The sequence below is a fragment of the Triturus cristatus genome, chromosome 8 (genome assembly GCF_964204655.1).
Source record: "Triturus cristatus chromosome 8, aTriCri1.1, whole genome shotgun sequence".
NCBI classification, from domain to species: Eukaryota; Metazoa; Chordata; class Amphibia; order Caudata; family Salamandridae; genus Triturus; species Triturus cristatus.
Genome location: NC_140591.1, coordinates 753,438,475 through 753,462,513, shown reverse-complemented (window position 1 = coordinate 753,462,513; position 24,039 = coordinate 753,438,475). Strand labels below are relative to the sequence as shown.

The 24,039-nt window shown below is 45.0% G+C and overlaps 1 protein-coding gene across 4 annotated transcripts in view; it reads right to left on the bottom strand.

Moving 5' to 3' along the window:
* ARHGEF7 (Rho guanine nucleotide exchange factor 7) overlaps positions 1-24,039 on the bottom strand; it is a 908,392-nt gene that overhangs the window by 614,337 nt on the left and 270,016 nt on the right. For all 4 annotated transcript variants that reach the window (XM_085622182.1, XM_085622181.1, XM_085622184.1 and 1 more), the window contains 2 exons: positions 19,235-19,365; positions 10,393-10,594 (listed from right to left, as the gene is read on the bottom strand). In XM_085622182.1, the coding sequence (XP_085478308.1) occupies positions 10,393-10,594; positions 19,235-19,365 (333 nt within the window). The remainder of the gene's footprint in view (positions 1-10,392; positions 10,595-19,234; positions 19,366-24,039) is intronic.

Sequence of the window (24,039 nt, the reverse complement as noted above, 5' to 3'; positions counted from 1 at the left end):
TTTGATGAAATAAATAGGGGTGATCATAAATAACAGGGCGTAAATACAAGTGCAATATATACAGACAATTAAATACTTTGAGGCAATAAATACTGTACCAATAAATATTGTACACCATCAAGTCCTGTGGACCTATAAATATAGTGCAGCAATAAATGGGTAAAAACTCAATAAATACAGTATCCCCAATAAATAATTAAAAGTATACAGCACCCCTCATATAATCAGATGACACTTCACTTCTTAAGGGTTGATTTGGCCCAGGCACAGCTTGTAGGGTTGTGGAAGGCTTGAGGGGGGAGGCTACTCCCTGGCTGGGACAAGGCTGAGGCCTAAACTGAGGTAGATCAAAGGGGGGGAACACCAGTGCCCTGGCTTTCTCTCTCCACACAACCTCTCTAGGTTAGTCCCAGTTCACCCCAGGCACAGTCAGGTTGGTTTCAGCACCTCCCTAGCCCCTTAGAGCAGTCTCTCAGGTCTCCACAGGGCCTTAGGCGCCCTCTACTCCACTTACTGCCCTTTTTCTGATGTTCCGACGCCGCTGGAGTCGTGTCGACGCCGTGAGGCGGTTCCGGTTCGGTCTCGGCGGCCTCGGCACAATGTCAGTTCTTTGACGACGCCGGTAGGCGGTTCCGGTCCGATGTCGGCGGCCTCGGTTCGATCTCTACCTCCGATTCGACGGCGTCGGGCAGTCTCTTCACGATGTCGACTTCGGGCGGCTCCGGTCCGATGGCGCTCTCGGCTCCGATGACGTCGGCCGGCCTGGCCTCAATGTCGACTTCCGGCGACTCCGGGGTGCGATCCTCACCCCCGACCTCCGGTGCTCCTCCTCTCAGGTTCCGGGCGACTCCGGAGTGCGATCCTCACTCCCGACCTCCGGTTCACCTCTACCTCGGTCTCCGACGACTCCGGAGGGCGGACTTCACTCCTCCGATGACGCCGCTCGCTCGACCTCGGTTCACTTCCTCCTCGACCTCTGGTATTCCTCTCGACCCCCGTCGGCGCCCTCTCACGACCTCAGGCGGCTCCGGGCACGACGTCTGCCACTTCAGTCAGCGCCGCTTCTCCACCTCGGGCTCCAGGTCTTCAGGCTACTCGACGCCGGACTCCAGGGAAACCAGTTCTCAGGTCAGAATCTTGCTGTTTTCTTGGTTCTAAGGCCTGTTCCTGCTGTCCAGGTCCTTAGGATGGTTTTCTTCTGTCTTCTTCCCACACAGGGCTATAGGCTGGGATCCATCAGTAGGGACAAGTATCAAGGGTGGGTTTATGGACCCCACTCCAGGCACAAGTTTCCACCCCTGCTGCTTCACTCCTTCCTCCTTCACTGTTGTGCTCCTCTCTCTTCACCAGTCAGGTGCCAACTGCCAGCTCCAACTGCCAACTCTCTCTCTTATCCTCCCAACATTCTAAACCGCCTCCAACGGTCACAGGGTTCTGGAATCTCCTGGAATGTTCTGGAAGGTGCTGGTAGGTTCCAGTGGATGCTGGTGATGTCACAGGTGGCCACCATTTTGTGCTTCAGGCCCTCAGACAGAAGTTTCAGGGGTAGCTAAAATGGTTCCCTGAATCTGTAGCAACACGAAAAAGTCTGGTGGTTCCCAAAAAGGAAAAATTCAAACAGGGTTTGAGGCAAAAGTGGGACAAAATAAATAATGATGAGGAGGGACCACCCAAAGGGCTGACAGGTCTAACACGCGTCCCCCCCAGCTGAAAGTGGGGAGAGCTACCCAACCCCTTGGGAGTTCTCATCACTAAGGCGGAAATACCTTGAGAGACCGTCTGCATTGGCGTGGTCCACTCCAGGCCGATGTTCCACCTGAAAGTCCATCCCCTGTAGGGAAATAGACCACCTCAACAACTTGGGATTCTCCCCCTTCATTTGCATCAGCCAACGAAGGGGTCTGTGGTCGGTCTGAACTAGGAAGTGCGATCCAAACAGGTATGGCCGCAACTTCTTCAGAGCCCATACCACTGCAAAGGCTTCACGCTCTATTGTACTCCACTTCTGTTCCCTGGGAAGTAGTCTCCGGGATAGGAAGACCACGGGTTGATCCAGACCCTCTTCGTTGAGTTGCGATAACACTGCCCCAATGCCATGTTCTGATGCATCTGTCTGGACAATGAACTCCTTGGAAAAGTCTGGGGCCCTTAAGACCGGGGCCTCGCACATGGCTTTCTTCAATCTCTCAAAGGCTTGCTGACAAGCCTCCGTCCAGACTACCCGTCGAGGTTGTTTCTTGGACGTGAGCTCCGTGAGAGGGGCTACGATGGTACCGTACCCCTTCACGAAGCGGCGATAGTATCCCGTGAGGCCCAAAAATGCTCGGACCTCAGTCTGTGTCTTGGGGGGTTCCCAGGCCATGATGGCCTCGATCTTCGCCTGGAGGGGTTGCACCGTTCCCCTACCCACCAAGTGTCCAAGGTACACTACCGACCCCTGCCCGATCTGGCACTTGCTGGCCTTGATCGTCAATCCAGCTTGTCTCAGGGCCTGGAGTACAGCTTGCAGGTGACGCAAGTGATCCTCCCAGCTGTTACTGAAGACGGCTATGTCATCCAGATAAGCAGCAGAGAAACTCTCCATTCCGGTGAGGATCTGGTTTACCAGGCGCTGAAACGTGGCAGGTGCGTTCTTGAGCCCAAAGGGCATCACACAGAACTGGTAGTGGCCATTGGGCGTGGAGAAGGCTGACCTTTCCCTTGCTCCATCAGTCAACGAGATCTGCCAGTACCCTGAAGTAAGGTCAAAGGTACTTAGATATTGGGCAGCTCCCAGCCGGTCAATCAATTCATCCGCCCTAGGGATCGGATGTGCATCAGTCTTTGTCACTGAATTCAGTCCCCGGTAGTCCACACAGAACCTCAGTTCTGGTTGGGCACCCGGTGGTGCAGCTTTCGGTACTAACACCACCGGACTAGACCAGGGGCTGCTAGAAGGTTCAATCACTCCTAGCTCCAGCATCTTAGTGACTTCACTATGAATGCTGGCCTTCACCTTGTCTGACATCCGGTAGATCTTGGACTTCACAGGTGGGCTGTCCCCTGTGTCCACGTCATGGACGCACAGGTGAGTCCTACCCGGGACAAGGGAGAACAACGAAGAGTACTGCCCCAGGACCTGGCGACAGTCCTCCTGCTGTTCAGGAGTTAGAGATGGGGAGAGAATCACTCCCTCCACCGACCCATCCTTTTCTTGAGACGCAAACAGATCAGGGAGAGGCTCGCTTTCCACGTCCTCTCCTCCGTCAGTCACCATCATCAAGATGACTTCGGGCCTCTCGTGGTGGGGTTTGAGGCGGTTGGCATGCAGCACCCGCAGGGGCTGACGAGGGGTCTTCAGGTCCACCAAGTAGGTAGCCTTACCCTTCTTCTCCAACACCTCAAAGGGTCCTGACCAGCGATCCTGGAGGGCACTAAGCTCTCCGGGTTCGATCACCCACACCTTCTGGCCAGGCTCCAACTCCACCGGGTGAGCGTTGTGGTCATACCACGCCTTCATCACTGCTTGGCTGGCTTCCAAGTTGTCAGAAGCTTGCTTCCACAACTTAGCCATTTGGCTCCGGAAGGCCAGCATGTAGCTCACCACATCCTGGGGGAGCTTTCTGGGAGTTCTTTCCCATCCGTCTCTCACCAGGTTGAGAGGTCCACGTACAGGGTGCCCATACAGAAGCTCGAAGGGGCTGAAGCCCACTCCCTTCTGTGGCACTTCCCTGTAAGAAAAAAGTAAACAGGGTAGGAGGACGTCCCATTTCCTCCGCAGGCTTTCAGGCAGACTTCTGATCATGCCTTTCAAGGTTTTGTTAAACCTCTCCACCAGACCATTGGTCTGGGGGTGGTAAGGAGTGGTGAACCGGTAGGTCACTCCACACTCCTTCCACATTGCCCGCATATACGCTGACATGAAGTTGGTCCCCCTGTCGGACACAACTTCCTTGGGAAAACCCACTCGGGTAAAGATTCCCATCAGGGCCCTAGCCACAACAGGTGCTGTTATGGTCCTCAGAGGTATTGCCTCTGGGTACCGTGTGGCGTGATCCACCAGGACTAGGATAAACCTGTGACCAGCTGATGTTGGTGGATCTAACGGACCCACAATGTCGATGCCCACCCTTTCAAAGGGGGTGCTAACGACAGGAAGTGGTTCCAGGGGAGCTTTCAGCTTCACCCCTGTTTTCCCACTGGCTTGGCAAGACACACATGTCCGGCAGTAGGTATCGGACGACACTTTCATCTGAGGCCAATAAAAGTGTGGGACAAGACGGGCGAAGGTCTTGTCTTGCCCCAGGTGTCCTGCCAAGGGAATCTCGTGAGCCAACTCTAAAAGGAAGGCTCGATAACGTTGAGGAACTACCAAGGCTCGTGACGATCCATGTAGGGGTGCCTTGGGTTCACTGTAGAGGAGGCCATCCTCCCAGTAAACACTGTAGTTCCCTTCAACGTTCCCTGCTGCCTGGGCTTCGGCCTGTCGCCTCAGCCCCTCAAGGGTAGGGCACTCCCTCTGGCCCTGGCAGAATTCCTCCCTGGACGGGCCTCCCTCCACGTGCCACTCGGCCGGGATGGGTAGGTCCTCCAGGTTGGTAACGTCCCCCTCCGCAGACTCCTGGTCCACCACCTCCGGTGGCCTATCCGTCCTACGGGGTGGAGACGCCGAGGCAGGCTCCTCCTGTCCTCGGTTCTTCCCTTGACTGGCAGCTGGCTGGGCCTTTGTTCCAGGCTCCAGCCGGAATGAACTCCCTCTTCGGGTAGTCACGGACCTTGTGCTAACACAGGCCCAGTCAGGTGTACCCAGCATCTCGGTGTGAGTCCGGTATTCCACCTCCTTCCAAGCGTTGTGCTCCATGTCATTGCCCAGCAGACAATCGACTGGCACGGCAGGGCTTACGGCAACTCGAAGTGAACCTGCAACCCCCCCCCATTCAAAGGGAACCTCGGCCACTGGATAGTGACCTGTTCTGCCGTCAGCCATCGCGGCTGGGTGGAGTACATCGGGAATTACCTGCTCTGGAGACACCAGTTGGCTACGCACCATAGTCATACTGGCTCCTGTGTCTCTCAGAGCCTCCCCTCTTTGGCCGTTGATGGTGATCCACTGCCCATACTTTGCGGTATTTGCGGGCACCTGGATCTTAGGAACCATCTCCCGTTCTCCCAGGGACACTAAAGTGACACCCGCCCACTCCCTTCCCTTAGTTAAGGGCATCTCCTCCCCGAGCACTACACTAGCTACTCCGGGGGGCTTTCCTCCAGTGGGAGGGGGTGATCGTTTCTGACACTTCGGATCTCCTTTATAGTGTCCAACGCCACCGCACTCGTAGCAATGGACAACCCTTGGCTGCTGACTCTGGCCAGGATTAGGGTTTCTGGGTGGGTTAGCCTTAGAGGTGAATCCTGTTCCCTTCCCTTGGAAGTTATTTTGGGGGCCTTTGGAGAACTCCTTTTTCTTTTCCCCTCCTTCTTTCTTCTGGGGGGCGCCCTGTCCGGCCTTTTGAGTGTCCCCTCCAGTCCCCCTTGTGGACACCCGGGTACTAGCCCAAATGTCCGCCTCCTCAGCAAGCTTCCGGGGGCTGGTCAGCTTGCTATCCACCAGGTGTTGCCGCAGTTCAGGGAAACATTTCTCGAGTAGGTGTTCCTTCAGTACTAGGTCAAACAGCTCCTCGTAGTTCCTTACTTCACTGCCCTGAATCCAACCTTCCAGTGCCTTCTTTGCATAGTCCAGGAAGTCCACCCAATTCTGTGTGCCCAGCTTGTGACTACCCCTGAACTTCTGTCTGTACTTTTCAGGTGTTAGTCCAAACTTTCTGATGAGCGCCAGTTTCATGGTGGGGTAGTGGGTCTGCTCATCCTCTTCGAGGGCCAATAAAGCATCCCTACCAGCTGGAGGCATGTACTTATACAATCCCCCTCCCCAGTACTTCACTGGAACCCCATGGGCCCTCAACAAGACCTCATAGGCTGCTAGCCACTTGGCGATGTCGTCACCCGCCCCATAGCTAGCTACTATGTCCTTTGGCAGGTAAGGTTTGGATTCCCTGGTGACCTCTTGGTTTTGGCTGCCACCATTAGGAACAGGTTGTGCCCCTATTCTTAGGATCTGAAGCTCTATCTCTTTCAGTCTTATCTCATGAGCCATCCTCTCTTTCTCCGTCTCATGAGCCAACCTCTGTTCCTCCTTCTCCTTCTCCAGCTTTGCTAAATCCCATGTGAGCTGTCTTTTCTCTCTCCGATCTGCTAACTCCACGCTGGATAAGCCCCCGCTAGAGACAGTGCTGCCCTTCCTAGAAAGTGTCCTGGGCCCTGCTGACAGGTTCCCCACCTCAGGTTGGTACATCTCAGCCCCCTCGGGGTTAGGCTCTCCATCCCTGTCTTCCTCCTCAGCCTTGCTTTCTCGGCGTGCCTCCCCCCAAGCCCTTAAGCTGGTTTGGAGTGCACCCTTCTTTGCTCCTGGGGGACAGTACACCCCCTCCCGCTGGCAAAACTCCCTGAGTTGGGCCACAGTGTACGTTTCTAAATCTTCCAGTACAAACTCCATCTTGCCCACTCAGGTTAGAGGACAGGTTTTGTGCAGTAACAATGCAGGGGGGTACCTTTAGTAATACCTCCTCCCACCACCAGAGTAAATTTGGAAAAAACAAAAACCCACAATTTGGAAGGCCGCTGTGAGAAAACTCCCGGTGTAGGCCTATGGACTACCCACAGTTATTGTTGAGTATATGTAGGCACAGCTCTATCCCACCACTGAACACCAATTTATGTTGGAAACAGCCCCACTCCCACTCCGCAGGGTGGTGGTGGACCTTCCCAACACAATGGGGTAGCTTGGCTCGAGTGGTCAGGAAACAGGCACAGTGCTAAGCATACAATATACCCATACAATAACCATGCGTGCATCCGTTCCAAAAACGACTCTACACCGTAAAAATTATGAAAATAGTCTTTCTTTATCTTTTTCTCTTAGTTGCTGATTGGAAAAATAAATAGGTCAATCACAATATACAAGTTTCAATTAGTGCAGGTCAAATAAATATTGGCTGTTTGATGAAATAAATAGGGGTGATCATAAATAACAGGGCGTAAATACAAGTGCAATATATACAGACAATTAAATACTTTGAGGCAATAAATACTGTACCAATAAATATTGTACACCATCAAGTCCTGTGGACCTATAAATATAGTGCAGCAATAAATGGGTAAAAACTCAATAAATACAGTATCCCCAATAAATAATTAAAAGTATACAGCACCCCTCATATAATCAGATGACACTTCACTTCTTAAGGGCTGATTTGGCCCAGGCACAGCTTGTAGGGTTGTGGAAGGCTTGAGGGGGGAGGCTACTCCCTGGCTGGGACAAGGCTGAGGCCTAAACTGAGGTAGATCAAAGGGGGGAACACCAGTGCCCTGGCTTTCTCTCTCCACACAACCTCTCTAGGTTAGTCCCAGTTCACCCCAGGCACAGTCAGGTTGGTTTCAGCACCTCCCTAGCCCCTTAGAGCAGTCTCTCAGGTCTCCACAGGGCCTTAGGCGCCCTCTACTCCACTTACTGCCCTTTTTCTGATGTTCCGACGCCGCTGGAGTCGTGTCGACGCCGTGAGGCGGTTCCGGTTCGGTCTCGGCGGCCTCGGGCACAATGTCAGTTCTTTGACGACGCCGGTAGGCGGTTCCGGTCCGATGTCGGCGGCCTCGGTTCGATCTCTACCTCCGATTCGACGGCGTCGGGCAGTCTCTTCACGATGTCGACTTCGGGCGGCTCCGGTCCGATGGCGCTCTCGGCTCCGATGACGTCGGCCGGCCTGGCCTCAATGTCGACTTCCGGCGACTCCGGGGTGCGATCCTCACCCCCGACCTCCGGTGCTCCTCCTCTCAGGTTCCGGGCGACTCCGGAGTGCGATCCTCACTCCCGACCTCCGGTTCACCTCTACCTCGGTCTCCGACGACTCCGGAGGGCGGACTTCACTCCTCCGATGACGCCGCTCGCTCGACCTCGGTTCACTTCCTCCTCGACCTCTGGTATTCCTCTCGACCCCCGTCGGCGCCCTCTCACGACCTCAGGCGGCTCCGGGCACGACGTCTGCCACTTCAGTCAGCGCCGCTTCTCCACCTCGGGCTCCAGGTCTTCAGGCTACTCGACGCCGGACTCCAGGGAAACCAGTTCTCAGGTCAGAATCTTGCTGTTTTCTTGGTTCTAAGGCCTGTTCCTGCTGTCCAGGTCCTTAGGATGGTTTTCTTCTGTCTTCTTCCCACACAGGGCTATAGGCTGGGATCCATCAGTAGGGACAAGTATCAAGGGTGGGTTTATGGACCCCACTCCAGGCACAAGTTTCCACCCCTGCTGCTTCACTCCTTCCTCCTTCACTGTTGTGCTCCTCTCTCTTCACCAGTCAGGTGCCAACTGCCAGCTCCAACTGCCAACTCTCTCTCTTATCCTCCCAACATTCTAAACCGCCTCCAACGGTCACAGGGTTCTGGAATCTCCTGGAATGTTCTGGAAGGTGCTGGTAGGTTCCAGTGGATGCTGGTGATGTCACAGGTGGCCACCATTTTGTGCTTCAGGCCCTCAGACAGAAGTTTCAGGGGTAGCTAAAATGGTTCCCTGAATCTGTAGCAACACGAAAAAGTCTGGTGGTTCCCAAAAAGGAAAAATTCAAACAGGGTTTGAGGCAAAAGTGGGACAAAATAAATAATGATGAGGAGGGACCACCCAAAGGGCTGACAGGTCTAACAGACTCAGATAAGGAAGGGATTTGAAGCCTGATAGCAACTCATGTCCCACCCGGTTTTGTGTCAGGGATCATCTGGGCCGCAGTCTATTCACTCCAAGGAGCACAGAGAGTTGGACATTTTCAGACCATTCATACTCTCTTCTCTACTCAGGCCAGCTCCCCATGTTTAGAAAGCCTATTTCTGAGCCCTACATGGCCACAGTGTATAGGGATTAGGATGTGCAGCTTTAATTATGCACAGGAAGATTTAGCATAACCTTTATACACAGTTTGTGTGGTGCTGGTACCCATTGGAGATGTGGCATGTAGTTTGATAAACATCTGCCAAACAATGATACCAAATTCCACATCTACTCGCTCACTTAACCACACTGTGTGATCCTGGACAAATGGTTTATTTTTAAAAGGCCAAAAAGGTCTAGTAAAAAACAAACCTAGAGTAACTGCAACTTATAAAACCATGCACGAGGCCATCTCCTGTGATCTTAGTGATACCAGAAGACAATAGAAATTACTGTGTCGCATAATTTAAGTTGTGCTCACAATTAAAGAGTCCCTCAGTCAGACTGAGGCATTCGGAGGTTGTTAAATAAGATTTTACGGGTGAAAAGTTTAATTTGCGAGAATATGCAGCCTCATTTTATTTCAGATTAAAATGGCTTGACTTTATGAATTCTAGAATGAAAATTTGCCAAAACTGTTCAGCGCAGGGAAGCCCGATTCGGGCAGCTGTTTGCACTCTATAAAACGTAGTAACATAACATTCATACGAATGAAATCCTAATTATATTTGTCAAAAAACACTTTCTCCGTTTGCCATGGCACAACACTTACCTGGTCCAGTAACTAAGCTATAATTCAGGAGGACCATTAAACCAAGGTAAATCCCTGCACTCTACCAATGCGGTTTCAAATATGCCAGCTGTCCCTCCATGACTCCCTCTCTATTGCACAAACATGGTTTCCAGACTTATTACCCACCAAGGGTAATAAGGTTGGCACTCCACAGCCTACTCACCCTCCACCTACCTGAATAAGAAAAATTATGCTTGTGCATTGCTAGCATCTATGGTAGGCCATACCATCACATCTCAAACTTAAAGATGATCTCTTCAAGATCCAGGATGGTCAGAAGACTCTCTAATCCCTCTGCTCAACTCCTCAATCGTATATCAAGCGCCACATGTTTTCATCCTGGGCAAACTAGTTAATTAGAGCCAAGATCAGTGCCTACACCCCTGAAGACACTATTAAGACTTCATGGGGATTCCTAATCTCACATGGTTAATCCACTAAAACAGTCACTGGAACCAATGAGTCTCTAAATCAAGCTACTGCCACCAATGAATCGATACCTATTTGAGCACATTTACAGGCACATGCTTATGTTTCATTGCAAAAATATAACAAAATTACAACAGATCAATCATACATTGGTGTAGGAGAAAATGGGTGTAACACCTTTATGAGCAAGTAGACGCTGTTGCTGGAAAAAAAATTGAAAGCATTTCCAACTAACGTGAAGCTGAAAATACTCTTCTGAAAACTGATCAATAGCAACAAAGTTTAAAACTATGAAACAAATACAAAGGCATCTAACGTGGTCACTTTCTATGTTGGACTGAATTAAAACTACATTTCATTTTGTAAGTTCAAAATGGTGACTTACCACTGGACTTGATTTCCCGTACATAGTTGCTTGGAAACCATCCTGTTTTGCCACCGTGCGTGCCTTCCCACCAGCCCCCTTCTTCCAGTCGTGTGATGTGTATTATATCTCCTTTAGAAAAGGAAAGCTCATCTTCATTGGTCTGTTGAAAGTTAAATTTTGCTCTCACCACCATTTGATGGTTGCTATTATCGGTCATGTCCTGCAAAATATAAAACAGGTCTTTTAGAATGAATTTGCTATTAACATTCTGATGTCACCACATGAAAATATACGGCATTATGCATGGATAGGCCCAATTAGGAAGCAATTTTGTTTTTGACAGGCAATCTAGAACTGATTGTGTAATAGACAAAGTGTGAGGAATCTTAAACTCAAGGTACAGTTGTGCTGCTACTAATTAAGTAGTCAGACGGTCTCCTAATTTCACGCAGCAACACAGATCTCCTTTTTCAGCAGTCAATCTCAAATGTACAGGACATATAGTCAAAATCCAAGGCTCCAAGAAAAGCCACAACTTCAAACATGCAAAGAAGGCGCCCTCAAGTGTCCCTCATTGTTTTTCCCACACATCAAACGTTGCATAGAATTCACACAGCCACTGGAACTGTCACTACACCCAGAATCTCTCTCCATGTGGAAATGGACCTGTAATTCGTCAGAATGCATGGAAAAGCCGAATACAAAAGGTTTTGATATTTAGGCAAATAACTCATGCAGTGAACAAACATTAAGCGACGGTTGGACTGCTTGATTTAACCGTATCCACTGGTAACTACTATTCTAGGTCACATATGAGTTAACATTTCTTTTGTTGCTAACTGGCACTACTACAGAGAGGGAACAATCAAATGCAAATCAGTCATTGTTGTGACATGAAAGGGAACATTCAGCTCAAACTGCTAAGTCACACTCCTTTATAGGGGAACAAAAGCAACTCTTGACGTTTTGGATTTTTTGCTTCTGATAGGTGAGGTGCATCTTTGATCTTGTGACAAGTGAACTATGAGACCCACGGTCATACCCATTACTCAAAAGAACAAAAGGGGTCGAAACTGCAATTGATCCTACTGTTGTGGGTCTTTTTGCCCCAAACTTCTAGCCTCTCCTGTTCTTACTTTGCCCTGATGTTGTGTTGGGGGGTAAATTTACTTAGACAAAAGATCGAGAGAAGATCCTCTTGAAAGGTATTTCAAAGTTTTGCAGCCCATACCAAAAAGGTGGGGGCCACTTGAGCTGCACTTGTTAAAACTAGGAACAGTACGAGAATTATCTGCAGATGAAGATGGAGTTCAAGGGGAACACAGGTCTTTATTTGTTTCCTGAAGAAGTATGATGCAACACAAAGGCAGTGAGAGGGGCCCCTTGAACACCAAAGGAGTAGGGCACCTAATAGACCGTAGTCAAGAAAAAAATCTCCTTTGGGTAGGCCTAATACAACAAAGCAAAGACACTCCTCACAACCAATTAATCACCAGAACATTACACCACCACCAAAGGCCAAAATTTCACAAATGTAAAAATATTTTATTTAAAAATTACTCTCCCTATAATTCATTGTGTATAATAATTGTCAGAATGTTTACTTTTATAACACTGTATGATGATGTATTATTGTTGACCGGATGTTTGGTAATTTTTAAATAAAATATTTTTACATTTGTGAACATTTGATGGTGGTGGTGTTATGTTCTGGTGATAAATTGGTTGTGATGTGTGTCTTTGCTTTGTTGTATTAAGCCTACCCAATGGGATTTTTTCTCGACTACGAAGTATGATGCAAGTCAATACAAAGACCTGTGGACAGTGTATAGAACCTTAAACTGGATCCGTTGTTCGATCCAAAGCCAGTAAAGTTTCCTGAGTGGATATGAGTGACAGAATCTGAGGAACCTAGTATCAGTCTGAGGGCAGTATTCTGAATAATGTACAATCTTTGAATAAGACAATTCCGAAGACCTGCACATATGGTGTTGGAGTAGTCATGCCTACAAAAAGTGAGGGTTAAAATGGCCACTCCTTTACTGTATTCATAAAGGTATGGAATAATTGCAATCACCTGCTTGAGGTGATATGAACAGGTAAACATCAATAATGATATCTGATTTGTAAGTGAAAGTTCCTCAATTAACTTAATACCTAGACTCTTAACAGTCTTCACAGGTACAGGAAGTCGGCCCAACTCAGCTGGCACATAGGCTTTGACTCATACATTACTTTTATACAGTTACCGCCCAACCACTCCCATATCAGTGTGGAAGCATTTTGCTAAAAGCCTCATCTAAATGTTGGAGACGCAGTATTTGAGCCAAACTCAGTACACCATGTTTTAATATGGGATCAGCAGCTTTAAAGATAGGAGTCTCACACGGAGTATACCCTTCCGGACATTATTCAAACCAAAGACACAGCTGTGTTATTCAGAGTTGCAAAGCACCTTCCATACAGGGCCCACACAGGTGTTGTCTATGAGGATGCCTAGATTTTTTGCACATTGCTTGGGTGCTGGGTCATCTCCCAGGGTTTGTGGCCACCGGGTAGCATCCCAGATTAAGTTGGCTCCTCCAAAGAGCAGGATTTCGGATTTCTCTGCATTTAGTTTCAAGCAATGTTCTGACATCCATTATGCCATCTCTGAAAGACAGTTGTGCAGTTTTACTTTGGTAACATCAGGCCTTTCTTCGAGGGCTACCATCAGCTGTGTGTCATCCCCATAGGAGCAGATAATGAGACCCCATTTTTTTGCTAATTATCGCCAAAGATGACACATAGGTGTTAAATAATGTGGGGCTCAGACATACTCCCTGCGGGACACCACAGCCGATCAATCCGCACTATAATACTGACAAGTAGGGTATGCTTGGCATTTATTATTAAGACACTAAACCTTTAACACTGCTCCACGTTTTCACTTTTCAAAGTGCAAGAAATGATATATTTGGCAGGAGAAAAGAAAAAACATAGCTTCTAATAAACTAAGCTGGAGGTAGAAAGGAAGGTGTGCCTATTGGCCTAAAACACATAGGACTAATGAATGGCATACTTTGAAATGGTGTGGGTGGTGAGTTGTAGAGATACAATCGAAACTCCCATTCAAAGAAAATGAGAAAGATTACAGAAGAACCCACCCACAAAAAACTATGTTTAGAATGTAATGTGTAGGAACATTATTCTTTTTTTCCACACTGTTGCTTTCGCACTGTACTTCAACAAGAAGCCTGGATAAGAAATAAACCACTCACATTGAACTAAATTAAAAATCCAACATACTTAACTCAATTTGTTACCAACAATGAATTCTGAAGCATGAGTCATCTATTTTTGGGATTGTTTCTCAGGTACAGCTCGTATCTTCTACAAACATGTAAGTAATGGAAGGAATGCAAAATTAACATGCTAAATTAATCTCGACAACTGGTGATTGTTCGAGCCACATTCCAGTCCATAAGTAAATTTGTCTTGGTCCTGATTTCTGCAAGAACAGTCAAGTCAGGTCTCCTCCAGAACGAAACACAAGCAACACTATACCTTTTTCAGTCTACTTGGGCATCATCACTAAGCTGCAGCTTGAGTCCTGTGGCATAGCGAGCATGGGGATCCATCGATAGGCATCGCTGTCGCACGAAGGGCATCTACTGCAGCAAAGAATAAAAGTGAGGTAATGACCACTTGAATTAATCTCAACCACTGGCAATCACCACGAGAGTGTAACGAAGTCCTACGTGATTGTCAGTGGCTAAGGATTAATTCAAGCATTGATTTCATCGCATTCTTTGATGCAGATCATAAAAATGTAATGAAAATCACGAACGTATGACTTAAAGGAGTAAATGAAAAATTAACAGGAAGGTGATGTCTAAAATTCCTAATCTCCTTAATTATAACTTTGATAAAAATAAAAATAATATTGAATATAAATGCAAAGCATCATGCAAACTGAAGGACACCCCCAGGGCCGGACTGGGAAACCAAAAGCATGCCTGGCATAGTTTTCAAACTAGCTCTGCTCACTTTGTCTTCTCACGCAATCAGTCTCTTTCCAACCGTTCGCTGGTTCTATCATCTTCTCTCCTCTCTCTCTGATCACTTTCTCTCTTCTTCCCCCTCCCTTTTTCTCGCTCTCTCTTAATAAACAACAAAGAACGATAAAAATCCATTTAACCTATGGAATTATGTCTAAATAAATGTCATTCCTGACCAGGCAGTCATAAAAATAAAAACAATATCTTACTTTCCTGCAGCTCCACAAAGCTCTCAAAGATGGTGACAAGTTCAACATGATCGATGAGAACTTCATTCATTTCCTGACCTTTATGAAGATCCACTCAAAGGAGGACTCCATCTCATGCTAACTGACCTATCCAAAAATTAACATAACAGGGAAAAAGATGGGGAGGGTAGTGTGGCCTTCATCTTAGCAAACAATCTTTTTCCACCACATAGACCACATCCATTATAAATACTAGAAAATCTGTATCACCACCTCTGCCACGTCTACCTCTCTCTCAAAAAAGACAAAAACACCTCCCCCACAGTTGCCATCAGCCAAGCACTGCATTTTTTGACATTACTGTAAAGGATGATGCTCTGCAAGCAATTAGATACCTGGATAGACTACTCCAACACGTTCATAAAGTGCATCTGTTCCAGATAATAAGAAGTGGGTAGAGAAAGCTAACAGGTAGGATGATGAGGTATCAAAATGCAAGGATGTGGTGCTAAGCAAGTAATTTAAAGCAAGCTATAGTTTAAAATTTCTCAGCAGAGCAGAAGATTGGGTGCAATTTTGGGAAATGCTAAACAAGCGTCTTCTGGAGAAAAAAATGTAAGACCCTATGTAAGAAAGATCTATATAGTGTGGCGTAATGAGATACTCCACTATAAATCAACTTCAAGAGTTCTTAGTGTTTCAAGCAAATATTGCTAATAAGGCCCCGATAATTACAGACAGGATCTTCCTCAACAAACTCTATTACTAACGTACTGCACCCTGACTGAGGTGGTTCTATGCATGTTATTTCATTAACTTGCTGCATCAATGCTTATTGTTTTGAGTTTACTGGTATGAGATGCCAATGTAGAGTACAGTATAGCTCTCTTTAGTGTCTGACATAGGTTCACAGGTATCCAAAGCGCCAGAAACTGTTTTTATGAATGGTGAAATGTGATAGAGGATGTGAGAGTATTGGATGGCCTTTTGAAGTATAAACATGATTGCTTTATATTGGGCACCTGTAAAATCATACATACATAATGTTACATCATGCGTTAATACAGTTTATTGAAATGGCTGTTCAACATGGTGTATGATGTATCCATTTCGAACTGAAACCTTTATCAGTGTTGGAAGACGTATACGGCATCCTATAATTAAGATTAGTAATTAATTGATAGACAGTGCTTTTCTATTTTTGGACATGAAACATTTTGCCGTCACTGAACTTAATGAATTGCCACACACGTATAAAGGGTAACCTCAATCAGCAAATCGCCTAAACATTGTTTACCACAGTCAGATCACATCCACATCACATTTCTACCACTGAAGAACTATACTACAAGTCCTGCCTACTCTCTGACATGAAATCTGCACATTTGGCCAGAAACCTTCACAATTTATAACCTGGTCCCTTGTTGGAAGCATTCTACACCACTATCATATCAACATAAGGATAACCAGACTTAGTCATTCCCTAAATTGCAGAAATAGTCTTCAGTGCCTTTTACTTAAACACCATGAAATATTTCGGAAATCATAACTACCCAACTATGCATCGAGACATTTTGAGAATTGAAGGATGTTAGGAACGTGCTGGGCAGAGTACTAAATATCCTGTAACCACATAACATGCCACATCGACTACAGAGGCAACCAAACAGATGCAGAAGGCAAAGAATCATGAATCCAGTTCTGAATTACCAACTTGTTAACACCCTGAAAGCCCTATTTAAGGTCTGCAGGGAATTGGATACTGCCCGCCTAACCACTGATAAGATCTATGTGCTCACTTAATGTCCTGCATGAGCAAATACCCTCCCTTGCATCAACTATACCAGCAAACAACTCAACCAAGGCCTACCTTTGTAATTCTTCTTTGAGAAGTTCACTGCTAATCAGATGTCATGTTAGGGGATATTTATTAAAGTCCACATACATCTAGAGGTCTCTTGGCACTGAAAAGCCCCTAGACGTGAAGCAGATTTAAAGAATTATTTGGAAAAGTAGTAGGTTTTATGTCTCTTCCTAAAAGAAGGTGGGAGGATATCCCTCGCATTTGAAAAAGGAATATGTTCCAGCGCTTGGATGCTAAAGTTGAAAAGGATTTACCACTGGACAAGGTTTTCCTAAAATGAGGAACAACCAGAAGATTTGTATGAGATAAGCCAAGGTGACACAGGATTATACAAATAGATCTGTTTTTAAGAACTTCTGGTGCACATTCATGTAGAAATCTGTGAGAAAAATATACCAATTTAAAGAGAATCCTTTTATGCAGGTTATGCTGATTTGTAGAGCGCACCATCACTCGAGAAGGTATCCTGGTGCTGAGCAGGGCCAAACCTAGGGCCTTCTTTATAATAAGCAAAGCTCATACCTTTTGCTCCACTCTTCCGTTGTGGGTCCTCGTCTTGAGCCCAAACCTCACGTAAAGAGTCTCAACACAAAATCTGACATCAAATTGATAATGAACATTCAAATCTCTTGAGCAATTTCAGCATGTTCTTTACTTTTATGGAGGCTCAGACCGGTTCTTCCTTTGACTGTGTACGCAAGGAAAACTATAGTGTCCACTTTCATTGGTTCACTTCTTGATTATTGTAAATCTTTATATTGGCAATAGAGACTTAAAACCACCCAGAACCAGCCTGCTGGATCAAGGTTTAAAGGATCCCATTACTCTTCAGCCAAGCTCATACTGTAAGTTTCACTGCATCACTACTGAAGAGAGGAATAATCTGACACTACTGAAAAGAGCCTCCCCCTCACTTTTTGAATTCCTGCAAGAAGCAGAAGACCTGACTTCGAGTAGTCCCAAATACATCAGTTTTGCCCAGGTTCATTTTAAGCCCATTGGAATTCATCTAAGATTTATTATTATTAGTTAAGCAAGCGGGTAACCTTTGTACAGGACACTTGGACCACTTAAATGGAAAATAAACTGTGTGTTAGCATAAGAATATAGCAAATGTGCAAAATTGTTGATAATTTGAAGGAGAGGCTGATGTTGAAAAGGTAGAACGAAATAGGCGAGCCCTCAAGCACCCCAGTTTGAATAGAAGGCATGGAGACATGGCTGTCTAGCATCACTCTTGGGAGTGGTTGTCAAGAAAGGATTTATGTTAAGTGTTAAGGCAGTCCCTTGTAGCCCACATTCTGACAAACTGGAGATTACAAAGCTGTGGTTTACTGAATCTTAATGCCAGTACTTAATTTGAGCCAGTGGGGCCCTCCAGCACTCATTTCTGGGGACCAGCACGTATGTTTCCTCATCAGATATTGACCGAAAGCAAGATAGGGAAAAAACACACAAACAAGAAAGACGGCAGAGTAAGACAGAAAAAACGGTACAAAGGGAGAGAGGAAGAGACCAGAAAGAGTGAGATAAAGGGGCAGGCATGATCTGGCAGTGGATTAAAGTGGCCAGATATGAACTTTAGACAATGTAGCATTGTTATTCCCCGTGCTGACATTTAGTAGCAGAAGCTGTTGGCTTCAAAGCAGAGATTTGGGCATCAGCACTGATTCTTTTACAAATGAAGCACTGTGTATTGCTGATTCAGTGCTTCTGTTGAAAGCCTACCTGTGAATCATCTACTTCAAGAATTTTGCAATAGCCTGGAGCAATGTAATATTAAGATAAAAAAAAAGTTCTTCCGGATGAAAATTAGACAATTTAGGTTGTTTTACAATGCTTTCCTTTAAATTTGTAGTTACTTTCCCAGACTGTATTTAGAGATCGATAACCTAATTGGTGGTTTCAGTAAGCTATAGCGTATGTACTGGATGTGAGAACACTGCCATTTCTCAAATAGCTTGCACCTCAAAAAGCGATCTGATACCTCATGGCATTCAATTTGGACTCATAACCTTCGCCTCTCTACTCGCCTCACTCATAAGCTTCTCCTTCTCAACAGAAGACCATAAGACAGAAGATCAAGTATGCAAATAATCTCGGTGCATGCATGGCATGAGATCAAACAATAAAAGCTATAAATAGCTTTAGCTACGTTTAAGTGCTCCTTGCTAACTGAACTTCAACCATAAAAGGGTGTCCGTTTTGTAAGATTTAATTTGGTCCTTACTGAAATATGTGCATCACCTCTAAGTGGCAGCTTTTAATCTAGGAGATGCCAGCCACTTCTGTTGGTAATCAGGTGACAAACAAAAATGTCGGTATTTCTGAATGCGACCAATAACAAGCAAATAGAAGTAGTTACAGTGCATGTTTTGAATAATTATGGCGTGGGATCCTCTGAATATACTCATGTTGCAACTAGTAAGTGGGTAGTATGAACCCAGAAAGGGGAAGTCTGTGTTCCCACTTGGAAAGTCATGAAAGTGGGCAATAAAAATAGTATGGGCATGAACCTAACTTTGCGGGTTCCCTCGAACATCTGCCGTGCCCACAAACTTACCTACAATGTATAGCTTAAAGCTATATCAACTAAGTGTGAGTAGTGGGGAACGTGGAATTATTTTCCATGGGCAGTAGTTTAGCAGTTCATGCACCCTCTTTTCAGTACAAAAATGTTTGAAAGAAAGCAACTAATATTTGCTTCCGCAATTGCATCACACTTTAAAAAGCAAAACTTTAGCATAAAGCAATAGAAACCAGCTTACCAGACTTCGATACTGAGCTTGAACCAATTTTGATGTCCTACCGAGTATAGACTGAGAACCAAGGGAGTCAAACGACTTTATCCGATGAGAGGAGGGTCTTGCACAGACAGAGTCGCTCCCCAATCCAATATCTGAAAAGCAAAGTAAAAATTTTGTAACAAAATCCAAAGAATGGTAACGTTACCTTATAGTAACAATTTTTTAAATATAATTTTTCTTCTTTTATGTGTTAAGTTCATACGAGTATTTTGTTTGTTTTACATGCCACTTCGGAGGACTGTGCAACATACAAATATTCAGTAAAAATGTCTAAGATTAGTTGTTGGATGTGATGTTGTACATGCTGTGTGTTTTACTGCATACAATCATCAAGTCATTATATAACACAAAGGGCGAAAGACAATGTCTCACTGGCGTAAATGCACAAACACACGAGGGTCAAAATGGTAATGTACACTTTTTTTTTTTTTCTTTAAATTGGACGCCGTAAACCAGTAAAAGCTTTTTCAGGGGCTTGTGAGATGCAAACTGTTAAGTCGCAAATTGTATAGTCGCATTCATGAACTTTCTATAGTAGGCATTATATGCACGTTACCAGAGCAGGAAGAGCCTCAGCAAATTGCACTGGTGTTCCCTCTGGCAGTACTGCTAGTGCCGTGACCTCCCAGAATTCTCCACAACAAAGACATGGCCCTAAAGTCACAGGAAGCCCACAGCAGAGCACATGAGGCCAAATATCCAAACTACTGGACATCCTCATATAGAATATAGACTAAATGTCACTAAACTGGTTTGAAAAGTTGAACCTATGCTTTAAAAGTGTAAAAGAAAATTGAAATCTGTACAGCAATTAAGTATACAAGTTAATTATTGGCAGGCTTGCTACAAGCTCTCATGAGCTTGCTTTACAAACCATTTTCTTCTTGGTTCTAAATCAGAGGCATCCACACTCACTGTTTTAAAATCTAGCAATCTCTGCTGTCTTAAGTTTTTGAAAGGCCTGCAGTACCAATCACTACAAATGTTATTCAGTGTGAACCATCTGTAAACAAGAGACCATGTTGACCATAGACTCCTCAACTAATTAAAATACTATTGGCTTGTATCTACAGCTCTAAGGGGAAAAAAAACACATTTGACTAGATGCTTTGCTTTTAAACCTCTCTACCACCTAACCTTTTTTTCTAGTTATTAGCCATGTATGTATGCCTGACGTGATCAATGGCAACTCTTGTACGACTACCTGTACCACAACAGGTGTCTACAAACCAACTTCACACCATCGTGCACTTTCCAGTCTGAAGTAACTACTCTCATATCGAGGCTTCTTTCATCTTCATGAAATAAGCTACCGGATCAAGGATTCTGTTGTAATTTAAAGCTACCTTCTGGGTAAGTAGGAGCCAGGTAGTCAATTCACGTAGATTAACAGGTTGTAGTAAAGCACCTCCTCAGGAGCGGAATCCTCTTTGCTCAGCCCACTCTCTTTAACTGTCCACTCCTTCAGGCACTCACCAACACCCCATGAGCTCACACACTGGCTGAGCTGCAAGGACCAGAGATTCTAAAGAGATAATGCATTACAACCAACAGCAGGTTTTAAACAGAATTCTTTTCAGGATGTAGCTCTGTAATTTCTTCTTTTCTAAAGCTAGTAAATTGTTAACATGGATTTTATTACGAGGGTTTATGATTTAGTCGGGGGTAAAAATATACTTTTTCCAATTTTGTATCATAGTAGGTTTGCTGAAAATATTAGATCTACTTTTGACTCAAGCAGCAAGTCAAATTTTCCCTTTTTCTACTATTGTTCTATCCCTTTCCTACCCAAACAAGCATTTGCAATGCAATAGGTCTCGCATTTGTGAAGTTAGAGCTGTTGGTGTTGAAAATGACAATTTTTATTACTTTAGCTTTTTTATACCATTGGCAATAGTGCTATGCAAATACAAGAACTCCCCTGCAAATAAAAAAATAAAAAGGTAAAAAACATTTTCAACAGCAACCGCTCTAACTTTGCCAAATGCGAGACCTATTGCATTTAGCATGTACAACTTTCACTTTCGTAATCTATTTGGAAACATTTTCCAGGAGGGAACCCTATTTACTTATACTCCCTTGAAATGTATATATCTTACACAGAAGGTCATTCCAAGGGTGACAATTTCCTTTCTACATGTTTGTGAATAGCACACATTTCAGAGGATTTAATCAAGTACTAAACGCAATTTGCACTCTGAAATATCAGCAAATCCAGATTTTGCGAAACAGGATTCTGAAATTCTGAATACAAATTCAAATATTAGTGGACTGTTGTTGACACGCAGCTGCACAGAATGTTTGGTGACTTGGGCAGTAAGGGTCTGTCAACTTTAAAGATAATCTTAGCTTTGTCTGGACATGAGATTGCCTCTTCCACGTATTGCCTCTCCCACGATAAAATCCTAGCTACAAATACAAAGAGCCACGATTTTAAAGACACACAGGCTTCATCTTGACAGGTTCTGCTATGGTATTCCCATTGTATCTATGTTTTAGTACTTCCCGCTTTTTCCCACTCTCATATACTGACGTTTTCTAAATCTAATGTATAGTAAAATGAAGTTAAGTCACATTCCCCCCACCCAGAGACACCTGAAGTGAGGATCTCTAAAAGCATGCACTCAATTCAACAAGTATTGAATCATTTACATGGCAATGACCTCAAGAAAGTAATCCTACGCCATAGGCTATCTTATGTGGCTCACCAAGCAGCACTCAGAGCCAGTCTGTGTCAAGACTCAAACATTGCAAATTCCTTTGCAGCCAGCCTGTGTCAAGACTCAAACATTGCAAATTCCTTTGCAACAATGTGGATAAATTGTTGAATTATTTTCACCTAGAGGCATGAAGGAAAGCGTCGTATAAAAAAGCCCTAGTAGAACAAAGTAATGGAAAATGTTGCCCCATAGAAGTTACTACACATGGTGGGAAAAAACTTTTTAAAAATCTTCCACCCTGTAATCACTACAAATGGGCCGAATTTACAATATTTTTGGACTAATATGGCTTTTTGTGTGACATATTAGTGGGATAAGGGTGCCTTGGATTCAGTCCCTCGTACTCCCTTTTTAAGCATGAAGGTAGCAAACTGCATGAATGTAAAGAGGATACGATGCAAATACTGTAATATTTTACATCCGGTGTCTTTTAGACAATGGCAAACCTATGTGCTGATGTAGCGGTTTCCTGTATGTTCCCCAATAATGCCGTTACCAGGATTTTATTCAGTCTCTGGTATCCCCTCCCATATCTTACTGGTGTAGCCTTCCTCTCAATCCAAGCGACTGACTCTAGCTCACACTACTGAATATGATAGATTAGCAAATGCTGCAATGTCCTTATAGGTACACAACCAATCAACCTCCTGCAAGCGCGTCTTTCGCACCACATTCAGCCCAGGAATATGTGCAAACACTCCGACTTGCCACACTAGCTTTGGCACCACTTGGAGTGCTTTCAGGAACATCACACCGCTCAATTTTGCTCAAACATGAAACCTGGTCAGCATGCACATGAACACACATATATATATTACAAGCTAGTGCAGCGACAGGATCCTTACGCATTCATCAAGAGCTGTTTTTTATCAAGTTTCTTAAAACTGTTTTTAAGCTTCTATTGTATTTTGCTGCCTCGTGCGACTAGGTTTGGAATATGTAAATGGCCAAAACAAATAATCAGGAGCATGTGATGCCTTACAGCATGGTTTCTCAATCTTGTGGGTCGGGAGCATAATATGGTTGACAGAAAGCTGTGACGAGTTCACGTGGTCACGTCCTGTCAATAAATAACAAGTCAAATTTTGCATAGCACTGTGGAAATAGGGGTAAGTCACAACACCGTAGAACTTCGTTTAATAAAAGTAAATAAGGCCCTTTTTATGAACAGTTTGGAAACTCTGCAACAACTGTAAACTATGAATAACAGTTTATTTTCTCAGGAATCCAAATACAAAATCCATGTAGTAAGTACTCCACATAGAACATGCTTTAAAGCCACATCAGCTGAAACACAAATACAACCTCTCTGCACACCTCCCAAGAATCAGTGAATGACTCACTGTTATATCTAAGAGTTACTGCTATTGTCCTATTGGTATTGGATATAGAGATAGAATTGAACAGCGAATAATTACGCATAGGCCCAGCTTCTACAATTTGTGATTAAAAGCCTATGGTGAAAAGAAACAATCGTCTGTTTGTTCAGGCGCGTAACAGGTCGAAATGCAACAGCAAAGTATTTCACCACAAGCTATTACAAACCTGAGTCAGACACAAACTTTACAAAAAAAAAGTAATCACTGGAGCAGCTGGAATTGTGATTGTAAAACTAACTAAGCACATGGGCTAAATACATGAAGTCGGTGTTTACGCAAACTAGCATCTTACAACGCTGCCACACAGGGCTAACATTGTCGAACTGGGCACCACTAGCGTTAAAGCCGGCCTTGCAGCCACATTCATATTTGTGGTCAACGTGAAAGCCGCCAGCACACACAACAATTCAATCAAATGAAACACAATGCTGGATTTAGCTCCACTGAAAGTAAGAACGAGAAGGGCAAACAAAATAGATACGCTCTTAGACGATGGGGACCAAAGCCCTAGAAAAGAGGGGCTAAAGAGCAACTTTTAGGCAAAAAACGATGATCTAGCCAGTAGGAAATGGGGCTCACCTGTTGATCTGTAATCGCGGTTCTGGCATCGTCGAGAGCTGGTAGAACATTATGTCCTGGCACCGCTGCATGCTTTGCCACAGGAGTT